Source organism: Lithobates pipiens, unplaced genomic scaffold, assembly GCF_037356315.1.
Source record: "Lithobates pipiens isolate NorthernLeopardFrog02 unplaced genomic scaffold, aLitPip1_a1.2 Scaffold_19, whole genome shotgun sequence".
Lineage (NCBI taxonomy): Eukaryota > Metazoa > Chordata > Amphibia > Anura > Ranidae > Lithobates > Lithobates pipiens.
In genome coordinates this window covers 125,282,286-125,308,771 of record NW_027507764.1, presented here as the reverse complement: position 1 = coordinate 125,308,771, position 26,486 = coordinate 125,282,286, and the positions used below count along the sequence as shown (strand labels likewise).

Genomic DNA, 26,486 nt, shown 5'->3' with positions numbered 1-26,486 from the left:
GTGAAAAATGCTTGAAAAAAGAAAATGAATGCACCATCACATCTAATGATTGTTAAGCTGCAATATATTCAATTTTTGGTTTTGGGTTTAATATCGCTTTAAAGCCTGAATATTCAGCCTCTTGCATAAGCCCAGTCATGACTAGTTCTCTTTTAAGCATAGTTAATGAAAAAAACTTTTCATTGGTGCTACAGTATATGTGCAATTAATTTCCTATTTCCAATTCTGTTATTCACACATTTTGCCCGCTATCGTTTTTTGGAGTAGATAATTGTACTTTAAGGAAACCGCGTCATTAGCTACTAGTCAGAACATGTTCTCGTTAGAATTAGTTAGTGCTTTGTTTCTGTGTCATAGGTAATAAGCACCTTGTATTACAATACAATACAGACATTCCGACATAAGACAGGCAATTTATAATAAAATATACTATACCGTTTATTACAATGGCTGCCTTAAGGCATACAGATGACATGTATGCCATCTGCTAGCATATTATCGTTTTTCAATCTGCAACAATTACAGAATAATTAAACTTTTTCTTACAGTTTTAGGTAATGGAAAGACAGACATTAGGAACACTTTTATGACTTGTTTGTAAAACATGGTTTTATATTTTTATTAATATATCAGTTATTCATCAAGCTGATCATTTAATTTGCAATATTACTGGGGAGAATGTGAAATATAAAAAAATGTAATTAGTAGTATACAGGCAATTCCTATCTTTTATAAAGAACAATGTTTTCGGAAGATGTTTAATGCAAAAAAATGTGCAGATGAAGTAAAAAAATGTGGTGTTTCGATTAAGGGTGGGGCAGAGGATGCTACTCCTCTTGAGCCCATATGGTTATAGGGTCCCGTCTATGTCTGGGAAGGAGGGGTTTCTGGTCGGAGGTATTTTTAGTGGCATTGTGTAATGACATCTTGTAGGTCAGCTCTGCGCAGGCCATTTGAAGCTGGTGAAGTAGCTTAGCCAAACACTGCTAACTTTCTTTTGTTAGCATGGCCTTTTGTTTGGCAGTATGACTGTCACCTAAAGAAAACACTCTGTCTGGCTTTGTACAGCCCTCATAGTACTTTAAAGTGGTTGTAAACCCTTACAAACCACTTTGACCTACAGGTAAGCCTAGATTAAGGCTTACCTGTAGGTCCAAGAAATATCTCCTAAACTTACACGGTTTAGGAGATATTTACTAAAAGACAGTGACAGCAGGCGCACTATCGCCGCGAACGGCGATATGCTAACGGCGATATGCCGTTAGTGGCGGCTCCCGTGCGCATGCATGGGAGTGATGTCATCGCTGCTCCGGCGCTGTGAGTGGCCGGAGCAGCGATACCAGGAAGAAGATGGACGCTCTGGACTACAGGGGACAGCGGTGACATCGCTGGCTGTGTCAGGTAAGTGACACATAATGGGCTACTATGCGATGCATAGTAGCCCATTATGCTTTGCCTTTTCAGGGAGACAAAGAGGAAGTAAACACATTAGGGTTTACTTCCTCTTTAACCAGTGTAATAGTGAGAGTTCCTGTCTCTGGGAAAGTGGGGTTAGAATGGACACAGTTTGCACGTCAGCGTACTGCAGCGCTACAGAGCATATATTTAAAAAGGAGAGAACTGCTCTGGCAGCTTTCTCCGGATCTTGGTAATTCTGGATGGGGCTCTGTAGTTTGGAGATCCCTCAGAGTTAGGGTTGCCACTTTTTCTTCAAGCCAAACCCGAACACTTTAGTGGCGCACAGCAAAAAAAAAATATTTTTGCATTCTGTAAAGGATTGTAAAAGACCTAGGACACCTTTGGGCGCTCCATGGAGAATAGTAATGTGGCTTGTATAGTGCCCCCTCACCCTCCTATCAGGCACTGTTCTGAGCTACATTACTGCCTGAATATTGTGTCCAGGTTTCAAGTGGACTGAAACCTGGACACATGATTCAAAACCCGAACTGTCCGGGTGAATCCTGGACAGGTGGCAACCCTACTCAGTCTTGGTTGGGATGGGATCTGCAACCCTGTGTCCAGGCCTTCTGGATAGCCAGCAGGTTGTGTGGCCAGGTGCACACAGCCCATATAACAAAGGGCTGGTGAAAGCAGAGAGTGGAGGACGGTGGAGTGTGAGCAGCTTGCTGCTGTTGTTGGAAGACCTGCATTTGGAAAGCTGTCTGCCCTGAGGGAGACTGCAGCCCATTTGAGAGGGATTCTTTACCCAGGTACTGGGAAAGGCTGACCAGCCTTCAGAGTCAGGAAGACTAAGGAAGCCATTGAGTTCAGGGGGCTGGAAAGAATCGATAAGTCTGTTGGGAGCAAGCAGTGGAACTGATAATAAGAGAGCCAGGTGGCTCGGTATGTTTTCATTTGAGTGCCGAATGAAGTTAAACCCCTGCGTGGGATTCCTGGATGGACTTTTGGTTTGTTTTTCCCTTTAATAAATGTGGGCTACCAGGCCCTTAACTATAAATGCCTGTCTGATGTGGACTCGCTGCACAAAAATACACCTATCCACTTGAGATATACACCCCAATATCACACAAGTCACATGCAATTTTTATAGCAATCTGCAGTAACATGCAGCTCTTATTGCATGCTCTCTGGCAAGGTGCAGCTCTCTGGTTACTCTCTTGGGAAAGGTATAGCTCTCAAGGTACCGCCTCTAGTAAGGTGCCGCTCTCGGGGTACTCTCTGGTTACTCTCTTGGGAAAGGTATAGCTCTCAAGGTACTGCATCTGATAAGGTGCAGCTCTCAGGGTACACTCACTTGTAAGGTATAGCTCTCATAATACTCTCTTTTGTAAAGGTGCGGCTTTCAAAGTTCTCCCAAAGTAATCTCTCTAGTTACTAGAAGAGAAATCCCCTGGGGGTGGATTTTTAAGGCACGTACAACATTGCTTATAGAACAATACAAAAATTATTTTATTTCATAAAACAAACAAGCAAAATATACTATACAGTATACATCTAAAATTTCTAAAGGTGTACATGTACAAACAGTATTGATGATATTGTACAACACTTGATTATGCCACGTAATCCATATGGAAAAAAATCACCCTATGCGTTTCGGAGCTTAACAAAGCATGTCCTTCTTCAGTGGTGTGAATACAGCATTTACATGGAATAATACTAGTAATGAAGGTGATATTATCCCAAAGATATTGTTTAATAAAAACAAGTAATTACAGATGACCTCACATGTAAGAATGGCTCCGCCAGTGTTCAAGGCACGTCCCAGAACTTGTCTGCATGGAGGCAGAAGGTGTAAATGTCGTACCAGTTTGGTACCAACAAAAAAAGATTATGTGGACCAGAGAAGGAGTCTGAATGGACTGAAGTTATAGTAGTGCTCCACCCAAAAATACTCTTTGAACAGGCAGAGTAAACCAGAATGATGAGTAGCTCGTCTGACTGGTGTCATGCAAGTAGGATCTGCAAGTACTCTCTCTAGTATGGTTCTGTTCTCAGGGTGCTTTCTCTAGTAAGGTGCGCCCCTTAAAGTATTCTCTTTGGTAAAGTCCAACTCTCAAAGTACTCTCTAGGCTTATGACAAGACAAGAAAGAGAAAGTGGGCTGTATAAGGTATTTACTAGCAGAAAAAAATAAATTACTATCCGAAGTTAAAACAACAAGGGCAGAAGATTTAATAGATGGATAGATGAAAAAATGACCGAAGGTCCGCTTTAAACGGTTAATTTTGAGTTAAAGGAAAGTCAATGAAGAGATTCACTGCATTTAAGAGTTTAAATCATGAGTAATAATTGCTTCCTCAGCGAGGATGCACTAATCACTTATTAGGCTTTAAAATGGTCAATTAAATGAGTCATATTGTTGCGTTAATTAACTCCTGCTCAATAAAGAGTCATAAACCACTTAAGGTACCACTGGGCCACATTATCCAAATCTGTAATTTAAATGCACATTTTAATTTTTGAGCCTGGATCATGGTGTGATCAGTTTATCATTAGGGCATGCCTAACTATAAGGCTTACTACAATATTTACACAAAATAATGCATTCCTAAACTTTGTTCCTGGTAATATTTTGAAATAATCCTTGTTTGTGTAGGGTAGGGATGAGCCGAACACCCCCCGGTTCGGTTCGCACCAGAACTTGCGAACGACCCCCGCGTTCGGTACGAACGTTAGAACCCCATTGAAGTCTATGGGACTCGAACGTTCGAATTGGAAAGTGCTAATTTTAACGGCTAATATGCAAGATAGTGTCCTAAAAAGGGTTTGGCGACCTGCCTCCTGCCTCAGGGGACATGGGTCACTGCAAAAAAAAGTTTTAAAAACTACCGTTTGGGTGGGAGCACTGATTTTAATGACGATTAAAGTGAAAAAAAAAAAGTGAAATATTCCTTTAAATATGGTGCCTGGTGGGTGTCTGTAGTATGCCTGTGAAGTGCCACGCGTTTCCCGTGTTTAGAACAATCCCTGCACAAAATGACATTAAGCGGAAATAACACCATTTAAAACTGCTTGCGGTTTTAATGTTATATCTGGTTCCTGCAATATGGTTGAAAATCATTCAGAAAAATGGCATGGGTAGCCCTCCCTGCCCATTACCAGCCTATTTGGGTCTTGTACGCATATTAAGGGGAACCCTGTACCCATATTAAAAAAAGGAAATGCGTGTGGCCCCCAGGCCCTATATACTCAGAACAGAAGTATACAGGCGGTGCAAACAAGACAGGGACTGTGTAGGTTTGTTGTGTTAAGTTGAATCTGTTTGTAATTTTCAACTGGTACATTTTTAAAGTGTAGCTCCAGTCAAAAAATATATTTTTAAGCTTTTTGGAAAACATAGGGAAGGGTTCCGTTTGCAAGTAGGAGATGTTTGTAAATTGGATGTTTGAAAGTAGGGGCCTGCCCTATATGCTCTGCAGAAATGGCGGAACAAGGTGTTGGTTTTGCAACAACATTGTAAGCCCTCAAAGTGACTCTTGGTGGGCGCTGGAGCGCCCTGCTGTGAAAGATTATATCAAGAATTGTAATTACATGCCATTGTTGAACAGTGGTAGAAAAATTGACCTTTGGTGGTTGTGGTGCTGGTGCCACAACACTATAAGTCCTCACAGTTACTCTGGGTGGGCACAGGAAGGGGCCCTCCTGTGAAATATTATATCAAGAATTGTAATTACATGTCCCTGTTAAACAGGGGCAGAAAAATTGGGCCTTAGGCACTGGTGCCATCACACTGCAACCTCTGCCATACACTCTAGTTTTATTGCAGGAATTAGCCCTGCTGCAAAGCATTGCATCAAAAATTGTACTTAAACGCCCCTGTTAAACAGGGGCAGAAAAATTGGGCCTTAGGCACTGGTGCCATCACACTGCAACCTCTGCCATACACTCTAGTTTTATTGCAGGAATTAGCCCTGCTGCAAAGCATTGCATCAAAAATTGTACTTAAACGCCCCTGTTAAACAGGGGCAGAAAAATTGGGCCTTAGGCACTGGTGCCATCACACTGCAACCTCTGCCATACACTCTAGTTTTATTGCAGGAATTAGCCCTGCTGCAAAGCATTGCATCAAAAATTGTACTTAAACGCCCCTGTTAAACAGGGGCAGAAAAATTGGGCCTTAGGCACTGGTGCCATCACACTGCAACCTCTGCCATATACTCTAGTTTTATTGCAGGAATTAGCCCTGCTGCAAAGCATTGCATCAAAAATTGTACTTAAACGCCCCTGTTAAACAGGGGCAGAAAAATTGGGCTGCTGGCATCACCCAGAACCAAAAATGTTCTTCCAACATATCAGCGGAGGAGGAAGAGGATAGACAATCAACATAACAGGACAGTCACTCAGCATCAGCATAGGCAGTCTTGAAGGGATGTGGTATTTCAAAAAAAATTATTCGGTTACATCAGCTTCAGGTGCTTGGTAGCTGTGGGTGATCCAAGACTGATTCATCTTGATGAAGGTCAGTCGATCAACTGATTCGGTGGACAGGCGCACCCTGTGATCGGTAACGAAGCCACCAGCAGCACTGAAGGTGCGTTCCGAAAGAACGCTGGATGCAGGACAGGCCAGTAGCTCAATTGCATACTGTGCAAGCTCTGGCCAGTGATCCATCCTCAAGACCCAGTAAGCCAGAGGATTTTCAGTGGGAAAGGTGTCCAAGTCTGACCTTGCCCCTAGGTATTCCTGCACCATGTAAATTAGACGCTGGCGATGGGTGCTGGAACCAATCATACCTTGGGGCTGCGGACTAAAAAATTGTCTGAAAGCATCAGTCAGACGGCCACCTTCTCCACCGCTCCTTCTGACTGATGCCTCAGCAACACGTTGTCCAGGACCAGGAGTTTGTGACCTCCCAGTCTCTGGGAACGCGTTGCACAGAGCTTTCTGCAAGGCCTCCCGGAGATGTCTCATCCTCTGCTCCCTCTGCGATGGCAAGATAAGGTCGGCAACCTTACCCTTGTACCGTGGATCAAGGAGAGTGGCCAGCCAGTAATGGTCCCTCTCCTTGATCCGAAGAATACGAGGATCCTTCCGCAGGCTTTGCAGGATCAGGGAGGCCATGCAGCGTAGGTTAGCTGAGGCATTCGGTCCGGAGTCCTCTGGGTCACTAAGGACAACATGATCCGCAGCTACCTCCTCCCAGCCACGTACAAGTCCACGTGTTTCTTGGGACTGTAAATCATCCCTATAAGACTGCTGCTGCTGATGCTGAGTGCCAGCCTCCACCTCCATGCTGACACAATCATCCTCCTCCTCCTCTTCCTCCTCCTCACCCTCTTCCTGTGTGATGGGTGGCACAGCAGGAACACTGTCTGGATAAAGGGGGCCTTGAGAGGCAAGGAAGTCCTCCTCTTCCTGCCTCTGTTCTGCCTCAAGTGCCCTGTCCATTATTCCACGCAGCGTATGCTCCAAGAGGTGGACAAGAGGTATAGTGTCACTGATGCATGCACTGTCACTGCTCACCATCCTTGTGGCCTCCTCAAACGGTGACAGGACAGTGCATGCATCCCTGATCATGCCCCACTGGCGTGGTGAGAAAAAACCAAGCTCCCCTGACCCTGTCCTGGTGCCGTAGTCGCACAGGTACTCATTGATGGCCCTCTGCTGCGTGTGCAGCCGCTGCAGCATGGCCAATGTTGAGTTCCATCTGGTGGGCATGTCACATATAAGGCGGTTCTTGGGCAGGTTCAACTCCTTTTGGAGCTCAGCCAGCCGAGCACAGGCATTAAATGATCGGCGGAAATGCACACAGACTCTCCTGGCCTGTTTCAGGACATCCTGTAAGCCGGGGTACCTGCCCAAGAACCGCTGCACCACCAGGTTAAGGACGTGAGCTACACAGGGCACATGGGTCAGTTGTCCCTGTCGGAGGGCGGAGAGGAGGTTGGTGCCATTGTCGCAAACCACCATTCCTGGCTTAAGCTGGCGTGGCGTCAACCACCTCTCGGCCTGCCCCTGCAGAGCTGACAAAACATCCGCCCCAGTGTGGCTCCTGTCCCCCAAACAAACCAGCGCAAGCAGGGCATGGCATCGTTTTGCCTGCGTACTTGCGTAGCCCCTGCAACGCCTACGGAGCACCGCTGGTTCTGAGGACAGAGCACTGGAAGAGGCCATGGAGGAAGAAGAAGAGGAGGGGGTGGAGGAGAGAGGTGTGTCACAACCAATAGTAGCATTTTGGAGGCGTGGTGGCGGAACAACCTCCAACACTACTGCACCTTGTCCTGCATCCTTCCCAGCAGCCAGGAGAGTGACCCAATGGGCCGTGAAAGACAGGTAACGTCCCTGTCCATGCCTGCTGGACCATGAGTCAGCGGTAATATGCACCTTACCGCTGACCGCCCTGTCCAGCGAGGCAAGGACATTGCCTTCCACATGCCGGTAGAGAGCCGGAATCGCCTTCCGTGAGAAAAAGTGGCGTTTGGGGACCTGCCACTGAGGAACCGCACATTGTACAAACTCACGGAAGGGGGCCGAGTCTACCAACTGAAAAGGCAGCAGTTGAAGTGCTAGCAATTTAGCCAAGCTAGCATTCAACCGCTGGGCATGTGGATGGCTGGGAGTAAATTTCTTCCGCCGGTCCAGCAGCTGGGGCAGGGACATTTGTCTGCTATAATCGGACGTGGATGTACCACTAGCAGAGTTCCCGGAAGCACTTGGCTGTGACACACCTAATTCTACACCTTCATTCCTCTCAGAGCAGGTTTCAGAGAGGACTGAAGGTCTAGTGGGGTTGGAGATGCCAGCTGATGAGGAGCAAGGAGAGGTCCGCTTTGTTCTTTGGTGTGGGTCTTTGAGGTATGCTTGCCAACGAGCTGCATGGCAGGTCAACATATGTCTGGTCAAGCATGTGGTGCCCAAGCGGCTGATGTTTTGGCCACGTGAGATACGCTTGAGACATATGTTGCAAATAGCAGCGGTGCGATCTGATGCACTCGTCTCAAAAAAGGCCCACACCAAAGAACTTTTAGAATAACGCGCAGAGGAAGCGCTCTGCGCAGAGGAAGCGCTCTGCGCAGGCGGAGCTCTGCGCAGGCGGAGCTCTGCGGTGTGATTCAGTCGGTGTGCTGCCCCTAAGCTGGCCCCCGGAGGGCATCCTGCCTCGTTGGACATGTGCCTCCTCCTCCTCCATCCTCCTCCTCCCTCCTTCCAGGCACCCACGTGGAGTCAGTGCCCTCATCATCCCCTCCCTCTTCATCGCTGTAGCAAACCTGGCAGTATGCTGCAGCTTGTGGAACATGACTGCCAGATTGCTGTCCTTCTTGAGCATCCCCTCTCTCTGTGCTCACGCTACTGCCTTCCTCTAGCTGAGTGTCATCATCAGAGCCCACCAAACACTGGGCATCCTCCTAGAGCATGTACCCAACACTGTGCTCAAAGAGTTCAGGAGACTCCTCAGGAGGACGTGGTGGGTCTAGGGAAGGAGTCACTGATGATGACATTGAGAGGAGGGACGACGATGTGTTGGCAGCTGCTTTTCTACTACCCTGAGACTGGGTGAGAGAGGATGAGGAGGATGAAGAGGGCTTGGTCATCCACTCTACCAAGTCGTTGGCATGTTGCGGTTCAACATGTCCAGCTGCAGAAAAGAAGGACAAGCATGTCCCATGGCCACGTGCTGATGACAATGCACCGCGTCCACGACCAGCACTGTTGTCTCTAGACACAGAGCCTGCTTGCCCTCTTTTATCGGCTCGCGCCTGTCTGCCTCTCCTTGCTGGCCTTCCAGACATGGTAATGGCCTGAAGGGAGTTGGGTAAAACAGTAGTTGGGTAGTTTATATTGTGCTGGAGGCACACAACACCCACTAACTCCTGCAGATGCCTTTTTTATAGAACAGCAGAGTTAAAGGGGTATATACAGATGTATACTGTGCTGTGCTGGAGGCACACACAACTTCCAATAACTCCCGCAGATGCCAATCGGGCCCAAATAGAGAACAGCTATGTAGGTGGATAATAGCGGTATGTACTGGGTACAGAGCAGGCACACAGCACGCACTATCTCCTGAGTGACACTGCTGACTGCAAGCTCTATTGTTAAAGATGGACCACTAGCTATATAGGTGAGGTGAATATCACGGTGTATACTGCGGTCAGGGCACGCAGACAATAACAAGAAAACAGCAGAGTTAAAGGGGTATATACAGATGTATACTGTGCTGTGCTGGAGGCACACACAACTTCCAATAACTCCCGCAGATGCCAATCGGGGCCAAATAGAGAACAGCTATGTAGGTGGATAATAGCGGTATGTACTGGGTACAGAGCAGGCACACAGCACGCACTATCTCCTGAGTGACACTACTGACTGCAAGCTCTATTGTTAAAGATGGACCACTAGCTATATAGGTGAGGTGAATATCACGGTGTATACTGCGGTCAGGGCACGCAGACAATAACCAGAAAACAGCAGAGTTAAAGGGGTATATACAGATGTATACTGTGCTGTGCTGGAGGCACACACAACTTCCAATAACTCCCGCAGATGCCAATCGGGCTCAAATAGAGAACAGCTATGTAGGTGTATATAGTGGTATGTACTGGGTACAGAGCACGCAGACAGCACGCACTAACACTACTGACTGCAAGCTCTATTATTAAAGCTAGATCACTAGCTATATAGGTGAGGTGAATATAGTGGTGTATACTGCGGTCAGGGCACAGACAGTAACCACTACACAAGAGCAAAATAGTAAATCAGCCAAAAACGATTGGTGTGTAACTGTGTTGAAGGTACACAGAACACCCACTGCTTCAGATGCTAACAAACACTACACGAGGCCGCCTGAAAGGCAGCTTTATATAGTGTGGGGCGTGCACTACACAGCCTGAGCTATGATTGGCCACAGGCAGGATGCCTGTGGCCAACCATTGCTCTCCTCGCTACTGGCGCTGCGATTGGCCAAGCATGCGGGGTCACAGTGCATGCTTGGCCAATCGTGAGACAGCAATGCATTGCACCATCGCAATGCATTGTGGGCCACACGAATTTTGCCGCGAACGGCCCAAACGTTCGGAATTCGGCGAACGCACGAACGACCGATGTTCGAGTCGAACATGCGTTCGACTCGAACACGAAGCTCATCCCTAGTGTAGGGCATACATCTACCTACCCAGTGCTTTAGTCTCTGCTCTGTGCACAGGTCTTCTTGTTGCTGGTACGCCAGTTTTCTGGGAACAGCAATTGTTGATCCGTATGAATATGCTGACCAGGTATTTTTCACTTTTACCCAGCATGTGTTCCTTCCCAGGCAGAGGCACACTGCGGGATCTTGCATAATCAAGACTGGGTATGTGTGCAAATAGTCAGTTCTGGTTTTACACATTGGATGTTGTTTAAATTTGATCAATCAGATTAGGAAAACCTAGTTATGCAGTGTGAGAGCCTACCTAATTGGATATAACTGGGAAGAATTGCTTAGGTGGGTCATCACAGTACATGGTTGTCGTTATGGTAGATTGAATTTGAAGAAAAATGTCATTGTGTGTGCCCAGTTTATAGTAAAAGAAAACTGAGTGGTCCTCAGTGTGCATGATCATACAATCATTTTGAGTGTAGTGGTAATTTTTTAAAACTGTATAGAACGACAAACACCAACTGCCAGTGCAAAGTATGACTTGGAGATGCCGCACTCCTAAGCAGCCTACATACTACATCAATGGATGGAAAGCGGTCTTAGCCTAGGTGCCTCCAAGGCCACACCACCTGACATTTTTCACCCTGCCCACAGAGCTTAGTCATAGAGACTAGGATGGATACTTCAGACACTGGCACCTGAGAGTAGTGGGTCACCAGAGTGGGTTGGATAGGAGCTTGGAGCAGCGCTCCAAGATAATAACATAGAGTAAACTGTCAGTATTTTTCTCAAGCTCTATTGGAGTTCCTTATCACAGGGAACTCGATAATGCAAAATCCAGCTTGAATCCAAAAAACGAAGCAAAGCTCGATTCCTTCCAGTAATCATAACCTGTATTGGTTAACCAAGATTATGGACATTTGCATAAGGCAACAGAATGGTTCCTAAGATGGAAGGGGTCATTCTACATGCAGTAGGATGATTGTTTCCACAGTAATCCCTTTTGCTCCATATGCGATATCTCACAATCTTTTCATGTGACAACACTGAAGAATTGAGTGTACAGCTTGTATAACAGTGTAAATTTTATGTCCCCTCAAAATAACTCAACACACAGCCATTAATGATGGCATCACGAAGCTGGTGGATGTTGGAGACCTTGAGCTTCTCCACCTTCCGTTTGAGGATGCCCCACGTTATCATGTTGGAATAATGCCCTGTGGCCCAGTTCCTGAAGGGAGAGGATCATGCTCTGCTTCATTATGTCACAGTACATGTTTGTATTCAGGTTACCTTAATGAACTGTAGCTCCCCAGTGCTGGCAGTACTCGTGCAGCCCCAGACCATGACACTTCCACCACCATGCTTGATTGTATGCAAGATACACTTTGTCTTTGTACTCCTCACCTGGTTGCTGCCACACGCTTGACACCTCCTGAACCAAATACGTTTATCTTGATCTCCTGAGACCACAGTACATGGTTCTAGTAATCCATGTCCTTGGTCTGCTTGTTTTCAGCAAACTGTTTGCAGGCTTTCTTGTGCATCGTCTTTTTGAAGAGGCTTCCTTCTGGGACGACAGCCATGCAGACCATTTTATTTTTATTGTTTAATTTGTGTTTATTAGAGAATAAAGCATAAGAATACAGTGACATACGGCGTATTATCAACAGTAGGCCATACATAGTGACATCAGGGTTACAAAAGATACAAAAGATATATATGGCAGGACATGTAACCACAACTCGCTAACCACACAATCTTACGAGGGAGCTCCTGAGGAGCTGTGAAGCACACCCACTCTGTATAACAGAAGTGTTCTCCAGCCAAGTATATGGATAGTAGATACACAATCATGCAACCCTTGACGGACCGACCAACGTGTTGTTGAACCAAGTCACTGAAGAAAAAGAAAAAGACAAAAGAAAGAAAAGAAGACAAAGAGGATATAGTAGAAGAGAATAAAGAGAGGGGGGATGAAGAAAGAAAGGGGGGGAGACGGGGGGGGGGCAAGAGAAAAGGAGAGGGACTGCCCGGTCCTGTCCCGCACCAGAAAATAAATAACACACAAGAATTATACCAAAACATAAGGATTTACCCAGTTCGCGCCATTATATTCGCATAATCAGATGTATACTTAAAGGCTACCCAGCAGGCCCAAATCCGTTTCCCCAAGTCTGCTTTTCCTCGGAGGGAGTATGTAAGATCTTCCAATTGATATATACGGTCCACCTCCAGCAGCCATTGGCGTAGGGATGGGATCGTGGATTGTTTCCACTGACGTGGAATAAGCGCTTTTGCAGCGTTAAGCAAGTGAGGGGTCACAGACTTCTTATAGGATCCTGCCGGGGAGCCTGTGCAGTGAAATAGTATTACCCAGGGATCATTCGAAACCTCATACCCTAAAATAACCCTCATCCAATATAAAATTGTTACCCAATAAGGTCTGATCAGGGGACAGAGCCACCAAATATGGGCGTGGGAGGCCCATTCCCCACAACCTCTCCAACAGAGAGGTGACGTTTGCGGGAATAGTTTATGCAGGACAACCGGAGTATAATGCCACCTCGTTAACAACTTATAGTTCACTTCTGCAGTCCTTGAAGCCGTAGAAGATAAGTGGGCCATGGACAGAATAGTGAGTTTTTGTGCCTCCGAAACCGTGCTGTGCAAATCTTGCTCCCAATTGGCCAAAAAGGTGGGGTTACCCGTAGTCGAAAGAAGCTGTAAGGTGCGGTAGAAAAAGGACAAGGGTCGCTCCACTGGTTGGTCTTCTAGAAAAGCAGATTCAATGGGGGTTAGTTCAGATAGAGAGCGAAGAGGTTTCGGGAGGGAGTGAACAAAATCCACTAGTTGTCGGTAAGTCCAGTGATCCATAAGAGTCGCCTGCGCAGAGGGTATCAGTTGAGACAAGGGTAAAACGCCCGCTTGATTGGCAACATGGTGCAAAAGGGGTGAATCCGCCAGTTTCCAGGAATAGATTCTGGGGTCAATATTTCCCGGAGGAAAGTAGTTATGGCCGGTCAAAGGCATAATGGGTGAATTAAAGAGCCACCTGTGTTTTTTACAGAGCAAATCCCAATTCCGTAGAGTAGAGAGGGTAAGAGTGGAGGTATTGAGAGCCACCGACCTATATTTCTGGGGAATCCAAACTAGGGTGTATAAATCAGTGCCGCTGAGCGCATGGTCAAGAGCAACCCACAGTTTTGAGTTTTTGTGGAACTTCCAATCTGAGATCCTGCATAAAACAGTAGCCATATAATACAGTTTAACATTCGGTAGAGCCAAACCTCCCAGCCGCTTGGGCCTATATAAAAGGGCTCTGGACAACCTCGGACGCCCTCTGTTCCAAACGTACTGCCCAATCAGGGACTCCAAAAGCACGAAAAAGCTCGCCGGGATACCCACAGGGACCATCTGGAAGAGGAACAACACCCTGGGCAGGACATTCATTTTAATCACTCCAATCTTACCTAGCCATGAATGAGCAACCTGTGACCAGCGACGTAGATCAGATCTGATGGCGTTAATGAGGGGAATGTAATTAGCACTAAAGAGGGCTTGGGGCTTGGAGGTAAGATAAATACCTAAGTACTTCATTTTGTGGGCTTGCCAGGTAAAGGGGAATGAGGCTTGGAGGAGACGGACCTCCTCCACAGGAACGGTAACATTGAGAATTTCCGATTTGGACATGTTGATTTTAAAATTGGATATAAGGCCGAATTGTGAGAAGGCAGACATCAAATTAGGGAGGGTAATCAAGGGTTGTTGGACATAAAACAGGATGTCGTCAGCATATGCCGCATATTTGTGTTCGGTAGTTGCAACAGTGATCCCATGTATGTTCGGATTGTTTTTAATTGTGGAGAGGAAAGGTTCTAAAGAGATGGCGAAGAGTATCGGTGAGAGGGGGCAACCCTGACGCGTACCATTATAGAGTGTAAAAGAGTCGCTTAAGGAACCATTGACCCGGATTTGTGCCGTTGGGGATTGATATAAAGCCGAGATGTGGGACAAGAGGGTCCGCCCGACCCCCAGATGAGATGCAGACCATTTTAATGCAGTATGCAGCGTATGGTCTGAGCACTGGCAGGCTGACACCCCACCCCTTCAACCTCTGCAGCAATGCTGGCAGCACTCATACGTCTATTTCCCAAAGACAAGCTCTGGGTATGATGCTGAGCACGTGCACTCAACTTCTTTGGTTGACCATGGCGAGGCCTGTTCTGAGTGGAACCTGTCCTGTTAAACCGCTGTATGGTCTTGGCCACCATGCTGCAGCTCAGTTTTAGGGTCTTGGCAATCTTCTTATAGCCTAGGCCATCTTTATGTAGAGCAACAATTTTTTTTTTCAGAACCTCAGAGAGTTCTTTGCCATGAGGTGCCATGTTGAACTTGCAGTGACCAGTATGAGAGAGTTTGAGCGATTTAACACCGAATTTAACACACCTGCTCCCAATTCACACCTGAGACCTTGTAACACTAATGAGTCACATGACACCGGGGAGGGAAAAGGGCTAATTGGGCTCAATTTGAACATTTTGACTTAAGGGTGTACTCACTTTTATTGCCAGCGGTTTAGACATTAATGGCTGTGTTGAGTTACTTTGAGGGGGCAGCAAATTTACACTGTTATACAAGCTGTGTGCACTTTACATGTAGAAAAGTATAATTTCTTCAGTGTTGTCACATGAAAATATATAATAAAATATTTTTAAAAAATGTGAGGCGTGTACTTACTTTTGTGGGATACTGTACACAGCAGAAAATACATATTTAAAGTGATACTAAACTCACGTGGTTTAATTTACAGCATTTCTTCACTTTCTGTATGTGGATGATGACACTGTCAATATTTTAGTAAAACAAAATATTTTAGTAAAAAAAAAAATCTAAGTACCTTTGTTTCCTAATCAATATACAGCTGTCACATGACCCAGCTCTTTCCCAGTGTGTCTGTAGTGAAACAGTGGCAGTAGGAGCTTATAATCCTCTGCTACTGGTCACATGTTTAATCACCTCAATACAGGACACTTTCAGGTTTTAGCGCTGTCACACTTTCAATGACAATTGCACGGTCATGCAACACTGTACCCAAATACATTTTTAATTTTTCTTAATTTTCTTCACACAAATACAGCTTTCTTTTGGTGGTATTTAATCACTGCTGGGTTTTTATTTTTTACAAAAAAAAAAGAAAAAAGTGCAAAAAAAAAAGTTTTTCTTAGTTTCTGTCAGTAAATGTTGTAAATAAGTAATTTTTCTCCTTCACTGATGTGCACTGATTAGGCTTCACTGATGGGCACTAATGAGGTTGCACTGATGAGGAGGCACTAGCATGCTGCATTGATGGGCTGCACTGATAGGTGGCACTGATGGGCAGCACTGATGAGCAGGCACTGAAAGGCAGCACTGACTGGCATTACTAATGGCCACTGATTGGTTTCACTGATGGGCACTGATTGGCACTGGAGGGCTTTACTGTCATCAGGGCACTGATGATCAGTGCCATGATTACCTGTACAGGTGTCCCCTGCAAGGAGATGCCACTGATCGGCTCTCCTCACCACACACTCTGTCAGTGTGAGGCGATGAGAGCCGATTACAGACACTTCCACATTTACATGTGACTGGCTGTGATTGGACACAGCTGATCACATGGTTAAAGAGCCACATCATGGGCTCTTTATAGAAATTGGGGTTGTGCGTTGTCCTAGGAACACAGCATGGGTATGCGCGAGCGGCCATTATGGGGCGACGATCCAGAGGGAGAGCAGCACCGTTCCTCCATCGTTTGATAGTGGGCAGGTGGCAAGTGCTTAAAATTAAAAAAATTAAAAATAAATAAAAAAGAACACCCTTTGGGATACAGAATGAAAATGATTAATGCCAATAAACGGTTTTAAATTGTCATATAAATATAATTTCAAATTTCATTTGAAATTAAATCTTTATTATTTTTGGCAATAATATGGTGTGAGCAGTTTTTTGCTAGTCACAGGCTGTGCCATGCCCATCCTGCCCGTGTCTTAGAATATCAGGGAGGTAAAGCCTCCATCATCCAAGAAGCAAAATCCCACCCCTATTGTGTCTAGCTGGTTAGTGGGCATGGAGGAGGAGGAGGGGAGGGAGTGGAATGTAATTTACCACTGTGTATATGCCCACACATGTGACTCTATAGGCTGCTCACATGTGATAAGACGGAAATACACAGGGTAGAATATACACTGAAAACCGAGCATGTGCACTAGCTGTCAAAAGTGCTCTGAAAAATCCCCAACTGCAGTGGGGACATGGACAGGAGGGGGAGACACAGAACAGCAGGATAAACCATTTTTTTTTGCAGAATACAGAATGTTAATCCCATAATGAGTATGAACAGCATGTAATACAGCATTTATTGACAGTTTTTAATGATATGAGTTTATTGAAACTTTAATGCATTTAATTAATTTTTTGTTGCTAATCAATTGAACAATTTATTTTACAAAATTAAAATAATTTAGTGCGTTAATTTTACAGGATCATTACGACTGGGGCCTAAGAGCAGTAAAATCTGTCCTTGTAGTGGCAGGTTCTCTTAAACGAGGAGACAGCAACCGACCAGAAAACCAGGTACAGTATATGTAAAAATACAAATTATTTACTTTTATTTTTTTAATGCTTAGAAATAATAATAATTATTTTTGGCAAACGCACTGTTGCACTTATGTTTCATTTTTACTTGTTGACTGTATTAGCAGATTTTAGTTTGAGCTTACCTCTCATGCTTTGATTTTGGTTTTTCTTTAAATGTTTGGGTGTCCATTAACAAATCCGGAGCCTCTTCTGGAGTACACATGTATGTACATTTCCCAGTAGTTGTTAAAATGAGAATCCTTTAAATTAATTTTTTTGTTCTGAAGTTTCATAATTTCACTGGTACTTGTCAGTTTATTTTGGGTAAAACTGAATCCCTAGGAAATTGAATAAATGGATATACAGTATGTTAATCTACTCAGTACATACATATCACTATAGTAAGAAAGAAAAAAAGATAAAATCTGTACACTTTTATTTATTTTTTATTAAGTTAGTGATTATGTAATATTCATTTGTAATTTCACCTATAAATATGTAGTGTGAGAATCTGCCTAACTCAACAGTGCCGGTAAATCTCCCCCTGCACCTCCAGGGGGCAGCTAACGATATAGTGGAGGGGTGTGGGAGGGGGCGATCGGAAGCTCTGTGATGTCCACAGGATGTCCCATTCAGAATATTGGCTAGCATTTCACTTCCTGTCAGTGTATGCAGTGGAGAGGGGAGGAGCCCCTGACCTGGGCAGGTATCGGCAAGAATGTACAAGCAGAGTTAATTCACTTGTGCACGGAATCTAGTGCCTGCCCCGGTCATAGGCCTCTCCCCTCTCCACTGTATACGCTGATACTTGGGAAGTGAACTGCTAGCCAGTATTCTGAATGGGACATCCTGCGGATATCACAAAGCTCCTGGATGGGACATCCCGGGGACATCACAGGGAAGCAGTATGTACAAGGGCTGCTGCTCCCACCTGTCACACTGCTCCCCCACCTGTCACACTGCCCTCCCCCCTGTCACACTGCCCTCCCCCCTGTCACACTGCCCTCCCACCTGTCACACTGCCCTCCCACCTATCACACTGCCCCTCCACCTGTCACACTGCCCCCTCTTATCACACTGCCCCTCATCTGTTACACTGGCCCCTTCTTATACTGCCATACAGCCTCTTTTATCACACTGCCCACATCATATTGTCTCACCGTCACACTGCCCCATGTCACACTGCCCCTTGTCACAATACCCCCGTCATACTGCCCCCCCTCCTGTAACACTGCCCCTCCATCATTCTGCCCCCTCGTCACACTGCCCCCTTCTGTCACACTACCCCCATCATACTGCCCCCCTCTTGTTACACAGCCCCCTTCCTTTCACAGTGCTCCCTCATTACACTGCCCCCCTCTTATCACACTGCTCCCCTCTTATTACACTGCCCCCCTCCTGTCATACTCCTTAGGTCCCCTTTTCCAGCCATACTGCCCCTCTATAATTCTGCCCCCTTCTGTCATATTTACCCTTCTCCTGCCACACTACCCCTCTACCTGTCACACTGCCAGCCTCCCCCCCACCTATCACAACAATACCCCTTGTTATACTGCCCCGTCCTGTCACCCTTCCCCCATCATACTGCCTCCTTCACACTCCCCCCTTGTGAAGCCCACACACGATCGTAATATCCAACAGAATTATTCCGTCTGACCTTTTCTGATGGAAAGTCTGGTCGTGTGTACACAGCATTAGAGTCTGTAAAAGTCTTGAGACTGGGGCGCAGGTTCACCTTCCAGCAGGACAACGATTGAAAATCTGTGGCAAGGCTTGAAAATTGCTGTTCGCAGATGCTCTCCCTCAAATCTTAAAGAGTTTGAGCTATTTTGCAAAGAAGAATGGGCAAAAATGTCACTCTAGATGTGCAAAGCTGGCAGAGACATTCCCAAAAAAGACTTGCAGCTGTAATTGCAGCGTAAGGTGGTTCTACAAAGTATTCACTCAGGGGGTCTAAATACAAATGCATGCCACACTTTTCACATATTTATTTGTAAAACATTTGAAAACCATTTATAATTTTCCTTCCACTTTACAATTATGTGCCACTTTTTGTTGGTCTAAGGCCGCGTACACACGCGGGGACTGTTCGCCCAACTTTGTCCGTCAAACAGTTTCAGCAAACAGTCCGCTCAAAATTAGCATGGACGGACATGGCCACACACGACGAACGAACAGTTTGCTGAAACCGTGCGCGATGACGTGAACGGCACGTACGACGGGACGAAAAATACGACGTCCTATACACTGCATTATAACTTTCGGCGTGTAAATCCTTTCTGAGCATGCGCGGAACTTAGTTTGACGAACAAGCCTACACACGAGGGGACTGTTCGCTGAAACAAAGTTTCAGCGGACAGTTTTTCGGAATTTCCGAAAAACCTTGTTCAGCGGACTGTTCGCTGAAACTGTCCGCTGAAAGCCCACACACGGGCGGACTGTCCGCCGAAACACTGTTCAGCGGACAAAGTTGGCCGAACAGTCCCCGCGTGTGTACGCGGCCTAACACATAAAATCCCAATAAAATACATTTACGTTTTTGGTTGTAACATGATGAAATGTGGAAAATTTCAAGGGGTATGAATACTTTTTCAAGGCTCTGTAACTGCCCACCAGTCTGGAACATCAACTAGTCTCTGGATTTGTGACCACTTCTCCATGCAAATGTCGTTAATTTGCAAGATGTCCTTGCATTCTTATTAAGAACACTTGTGTGATCCAGGATTCATAGTTGACTTGAAGACTGTGAGCTGCCTGGACCCCGAAGGAGCAAATCAACTCTAAACCATAGGTGCTTTGCAGTTGTTCTCAAATATTGTGTTCAGTTTGCAGCAAACTTGTCTACTGTAGCTGTGACTAAACAACCTATCTTTGATTTATCAGTTTCAGTACATTGTTCCAGAAGGCCTGGTCTTTGGCTATATGTTAATTAGCAATAGCAAAATTTAATCCCGCTCTGATCTTTCTGAACAGCACAAGCTTTTTCTTAATACACATCTCATGAAGATTGAATTGGTCCAATCTCTTTCTGATTGTAAAAGTATATACTTTAATACCAATTTTTCAAGAGTTACCTGAGCACCCCATAATAACATTTTGGGGTTACTGAAGACTTCTTTTAGCATCAGTCAGCTCTTTGGCTTAAAATAATATTAAAGGCAAAAAATAACAAACGTGTCCTACTTACCTGCTCTGTGCAGTGTTTTTGCACAGAGTATCCCCTATCCACCTCTTCTCGGGTCCCCCGGCCAATGAGGTGGAAGAGACCCAGGAGAGCTGATGTTGTCGTGCACATCGCTGGGGCTCAGGTAAGGTTTTTTTGGGGGGGGGGGGGGGGGGACTGGTGCACACAGAAGGTTTTTTTTACCTTCTAGACTGCATGAAGGTAAAAAACCTTGAGATTTTTTAATCACTTTAATTTGTTGGGCTGTCCAGTTCTAGATAAATTAGCAATTAGTTAATTATTTTCCTTACAGTGGAATAATTTCAAATTATTTGACAATATTTTTAAATCCAATACAACTTTCTTTATGGCGGGCCCTAAAGACATCTTTTGATCTTGGCATGATGATACCGCACATGATTTATGAGGTTTAAAGAAGGTAGGTTACACCTGCATACTCCCCAAGGAGGTTTTATTCCTTATAACCTAATCTGGAACACCAAACTCTAAATTCATGGATTTTAAGTGGTGTTAAATATAGGGGTATACAAATTTTTTTCATATGACAAATCTGTATTTTTGGTAATTTTGATCATGAAAAAGAATATGCAATGTCAATTTTATGTGTCATTTGTTTAAGTATATCACCTTTATCTGTAGGAACTATTTGAATCAAGATTCAATATTTGACTTTTCAAATATGTTGAAAAAAGTCAATTTGTTCATGATGTAATTTTCACATGACTGTATATGTATTGTTTTAAAATGGCAAATCTATTACATAATTCAATTAAGTGTAATTAACCAAACAAAATGTTAGGAACACTGTTTTAAGACTGTTATAGATATAAAGTAAGATCTACAAAACATTTGCAAGCAGTCTATCTTCATAATGAAAAATAACCATTGGCACCTAAGGCCGCGTACACACGGGCGGATTGTCTGGCCAACTAAGTCCGTCAGACAATCCGACAGACAGTCCGTCCAACTTTTGAATGAATGGACTTGACCACACACGATGAACAGACAGTCCGCTGAAAGCTTCCGCGATGACGTGTACAGCACGTATGACGGGACTAGAAATACGACGTCCAATACACTGCAATGCAACCTTCGGCCGTGTAAATCCTTTCTGAGCATGCGCCATACTTAGTCCGTCCAACTTGCCTACTCACGAGCGGACTGTCCGCTGAAACCAAGTTTGGACGGACAATATTACGGAAATTCCGAAAGACTTAGTCCGCCAGACTGTCCGCTGAAAAAGTCCGCTGAAGCCCACACACGAGCGGACTGTCCGCTGAAACATGTTTCAGCGGACTAAGTTGGACGGACAATCCTCTCGTGTGTACGCGGCCTAAGAGTAATCAAAATAATTTCCCTGGTCCCTCACTCTTCTTATGAATTCTAGAGTTGTTCCTTTGTTTTCATATGAACAGTAAAATTATGAATTAGTCATGTAGTAACTTAACAGGTAATAGTTTGTCTACCCAAAACCAATCTTTTTAGTTATGGGTGGATGTGTCAGGTTGAAACTCCCACAGCTTTCTTGTACCTCTCAATGGCTCCTCTTACCTTTTGATTTTCTTCTCACCCTTCTTCTAATTTTTTTTAAAATATGACTAAAAATGTAGCAGGAGCTTTATTACACCGGCTGCTATAGCATAAGGAGAGAGAATCCAAGAAGTGAGAAGAGCTGGGAACTGAGTAAAGCTGTTTTACAGCTGGTGCACCCGAGAGATATAGGACACAAATAGGTGAATAAGGCTTACAACACCCACTCATAACATCATTTTTGAGTGGACTAATGCCCCATACACACGATCAGATTCTCTGCTGATTTTTTCCTTCAGGTTTACCAAAACCATGTAGTGCAAGGGCCTGCCTGATTGCATACACATTGAAACTCCTAAGGTTTGACCTCATATTATATGCTTTTGGTAAATCTGAAGGCAAAATTCAGCAGAAAAACTGATAGTGTGTATGGGGCTTAACACTTTGAAGCTTTATAAACGTGACAACAAATAGGAAAAACAGTTATATTTATTAAAACATTATGCTGGTTCCTTAAGCTATGTAACTGAAAATGTTATATTGTCATATTTCATTTGCAAAGTGACTTAGAACATATCCTGTGTATCTCCCAATTCTTTCATATAGGTACTCATGCGAGCTTTACGAGACTTCAATTTACCTAAGATAGTAACAGATGATGTCCCAATTTTCATGGGCCTGATCAGTGACCTGTTTCCAGCTCTGGATGTGCCGAGGAAGAGGGACCTTCAGTTTGAACAGATGGTTAAGCAGTCTACGCTGGAGCTCCACTTGCAGCCTGAGGAGAGCTTTATTCTCAAAGTAAAAACAAAAATCAATCTATTTTTAATTACTTTCCATTAAAATAACGGCACTCATGCTGCAGTAAACCTGAAGGTTAACTTTTATGGCTTATTTTTCAAAATGATTAAAGATGCTAACCCACAGTTGCTTTAAAGTTCTGAAAGTATATGTCCTTATTATGCAATGCTATGGGGAAAAGAAAAGCTGCTGCAACACCAAATATGCCTATTGTGAAAGCATACTCTGACATTTTACTACCTGGTTTAGCTTCACAGCTATTGTTAGTGTTCAATTGTTCATGTGTATTCATGCTAAGTAGAAATATCTAGGCTATGTTTCTTTTTGTGGTTATTTCAAGGGACAGTCTGTCCAACATATAGTAAGCATTAAATATGTTGACATAATCCTTTCAGCAAATATAAATATGCTTATAACATTATCTAGCACACAATAAGCAGAATTTGGCTTTTGTGTTTTTTTGCAAGAATGGAGGATCAAATGTGATCAAAAAAAAAAAAAAAGTCATCAGGTCATTATTCAAGCCTTGATCCAAACGGATTAGGAAAAAGAATGCTAAAATACATTTTTGAAACAGTACCTAATCCCTTAAAGGTTTTGTAAAGGTTCGTGTTTTTTCACCTTACTGCATAGGATGCAGTAAGTTGAAAAAACGTCTGCCAGTCACCGGCCCCCTAGCCCCCCGTTTTTATTACCTGAACCTCTTCATTCAGTCGGCGGGGATGCGCTGTCTCTCTCTCCACAGACTCCCGTCTCTTGATTGGATAGATTGATAGCAGTGCAGCCGTTGGCTCCAGCTGCTGTCAATCAAATCCAATGACACGGGTGCGTGGGACAGGGCCGAGTCCAGCATTCTGTGTCTATAGATGCAAATGCTGGACTCAGGATGGCACCCACAAGGTAGCCCCCTCAGGGAAGCGCTTGTCTGAGGGGCTTACCAGATGTGGGGAGGAGCCACGTAAGCCACTGGGGGACCCCAGAAGAGCAGGTTCGGGGCCACTCTGTACAAAACGAGCTGCACTGTGGAGGTAGGTATGATATGTTTTAGTTTTTTTTTAAATGACCCTTACAATCACTTTAAGTCTAATTTATGGTGTCAGTTTTCATATGAACAGTTTATTATTTACAGTATATTAGCTAATAAATAAGTTATTCCTAGGTTACCAATATTTAATAGAACCCATTCTCTAGTAGCCCATTTAATTACATAATGCCCATTCCTCGATGGACAGAAAACTATAGTGCCTACTGCTTGGTGTCCAGCAGTGGTAGAGATACATAGTACCACTTTTCTAGCATCTAGTAATGCAAAGCATAACCCCATCTTTACTTTTTTCTGCAGCCTATGCTGTCCCACAGGACCTCTAAAAAATAGATTACTATTCTCATATACAACAGCAGGTTGGCTTTGGGCTCGGTTTACATATATGCAAATTGGATTTGGTTTTAACCGCGTAACGATTCACATAGCATATGATTTGGACCAGCTTTTAATGGAGCCAGTTCACACATGTGTCCATTTCTGAAACGGTTCTTGTTTGATTTTCTGATTCGATTAAGGTGTGAAGTCACGTTAAAATTCGCACCTGAATCTCACCTGAACCTGGTGTGGACCTGTTGATTAGAGCATTCCTTTAAAAAGTATGTCAGAAAACTGTGCTGCTGTTTGTGTGTGAGAATATTAGTCCTGACTACTCTAGTGCTGCCAGCACAGGGATTTTCTTAACTCTTGCTGTAGCACTAAGCAAAAAGAATAAAAAAAAAGTTACAAAAAATACACATTCATTATTTATGCAATGTGACTGAATTATAGTATTAAAATTATAAGGGTTTAATTGGACTTTAAATGCAGCATAACATACCTATCTTGATCAGATGCTAATTAAAATTCTTGTTCTTGTCATGATGGATCATTTAGTTCTAATATACCCAATGACTGTCAGAACTATAGTATATGGAACAATAACATAATGCTCACACAAATATTTCCCAGCTTGGGTAAATTTATTAAATACTTAAAAATAGCAGACTGTTTTTGTAATGTTTTTTTTTTTTTTTTTTTTTTAATACAGGTTGTACAGCTGGAAGAGCTGCTTGCTGTTCGTCACTCAGTCTTTGTGGTCGGAAATGCAGGAACAGGGAAAAGTAAGGTAGGTTTTGTGCACTTGAGAAGAGTCTTACTTGCCATAATGCACCTGCAGGCCTTTGACACTATTTAGGCAAGCTTTTCTCAAACTTTTTAACATGGGGGGACCCTTCAAATAATTTTCTGGGCTTAAAAAACTTGCCAAGAATTATTATACCTGCAGCTCACAGTACATTACTTACTTACATTACATTACTGGTTACTAGGAAGAATGCTCTTTACATTTATGATCATTGGGAAGAATCTCACAGATAGCTAAAAAGATTATTGGTGCCACATTAGTGGTTACACATCTAAGTGGCAGAAGTTTATTGCTGATTGAGAGATTTTCCAACAGGCTGGTTGTACACAAGTGTACAACCAGCCACCCAAATGTGAATCGAAATTCAGACGGGCCTTGCTGAATTTCGATCCATGCATGGTCGGCTTAACAATGCTGCTGTCTGCTGTGCCCCTGTGCTCCTTAATAAAGAATGGGGGCATGGTAATACAGGTTGTGTGTTACTGGCTAGATCGCCAGGTGAAAACAACGGGGGGAAAAAAGCCTAAAAAGAGATCTGATACATCTAAGGATTGGTAAACTGCATTTTTTTGGGGGGGTTTGGGCTTAATACTGCTTTACTTTGTGAAGATCCCCACACATTTGCTTGAATTCTGTGACACATACTCATTATACTTTGTGAGTGGGCACTGCTGTGTCACACATTTCACAGAGCCTGCCTTCTGTACTACTGAGGTGCCAAGAAGAGGAGTTTCAGGATATGTAGGCCTTAGAAATTGAAAGTAAACAGCAGAGGAGAAGATGCAAAGTATGCTGAGAATCCAAGAAATGATGGAAAGAGATGACCAGCAGACAGGCAGCATTCACAGGATGAAAGAAAATGTTTTAAAGTGATTGTAAAGTCTTGTTTTTGTTTTGTTTTTCTCTAAAAATAACAAACATGTTATACTTACTTGCATTGTGCCGTGGTTTTGCACAGAACACCCCAGATCCTCCTCTTCTCGGGTCCCTCTTTGGCTCTCCTAGCCCTCCCTCCTGTTGAGTGCCCCCACAGCAAGCAGCTTGCTATGGGGCACCCAAGCCGCAGCTCCCTGTGTCCATTCAGACATCCCCCCCTCTCTCTCTCCTGCTTGGCTAACTGACTTTGATTGACAGCAGCAGGAGACACTGGCGCCTCTGCTGTGTCTCAGTCAATCAAGAGCAGAGTCCCGGATGGCCGAAGGCACTCGTGAACATTACTGGATAGAGATGGGGCTCAGGTAAGTATTGAGGAGGGCTGCTCCAACCAATTTAAGTAACTTTTATATTGGGTTGTCAAATATAACAACTATTCTTATCATTATTACGATACTGATATTATAAAATGAAAGTGTATTCTGTGACCATCACTCCTTTACCTAGTGAATAATACGGTAGGATGACCGCACCAGAGTTTTCACCTGAAACTACATGGTCAACGTTGGCACTTTTATATTTTTCTCATGACTGGTTCTCTTTCTAATCGCTCTGCCATTACCAGTGAGAATTAATGATAATGAAAGTTAATAGTAATCCATAATGCAGCCATGTATGAGAATAACATCTACCTGAGCAACCAGCATTGTTTTACACAGGTTTCCCCATTCAACATATTTCATAAATATCTGTCACAATATAAGCTCCTTTTT

General features: G+C 44.1%; 1 protein-coding gene across 1 annotated transcript in view; it reads left to right on the top strand.

The window, feature by feature from the left end:
* The window catches only part of DNAH11 (dynein axonemal heavy chain 11), a 404,290-nt gene that overhangs the window by 177,605 nt on the left and 200,199 nt on the right, over positions 1-26,486 (top strand). Inside the window, exons 38-40 of the mRNA XM_077491239.1 lie at positions 17,062-17,154; positions 22,478-22,672; positions 24,745-24,822. Coding sequence (XP_077347365.1) covers positions 17,062-17,154; positions 22,478-22,672; positions 24,745-24,822 — 366 coding nt within the window. The remainder of the gene's footprint in view (positions 1-17,061; positions 17,155-22,477; positions 22,673-24,744; positions 24,823-26,486) is intronic.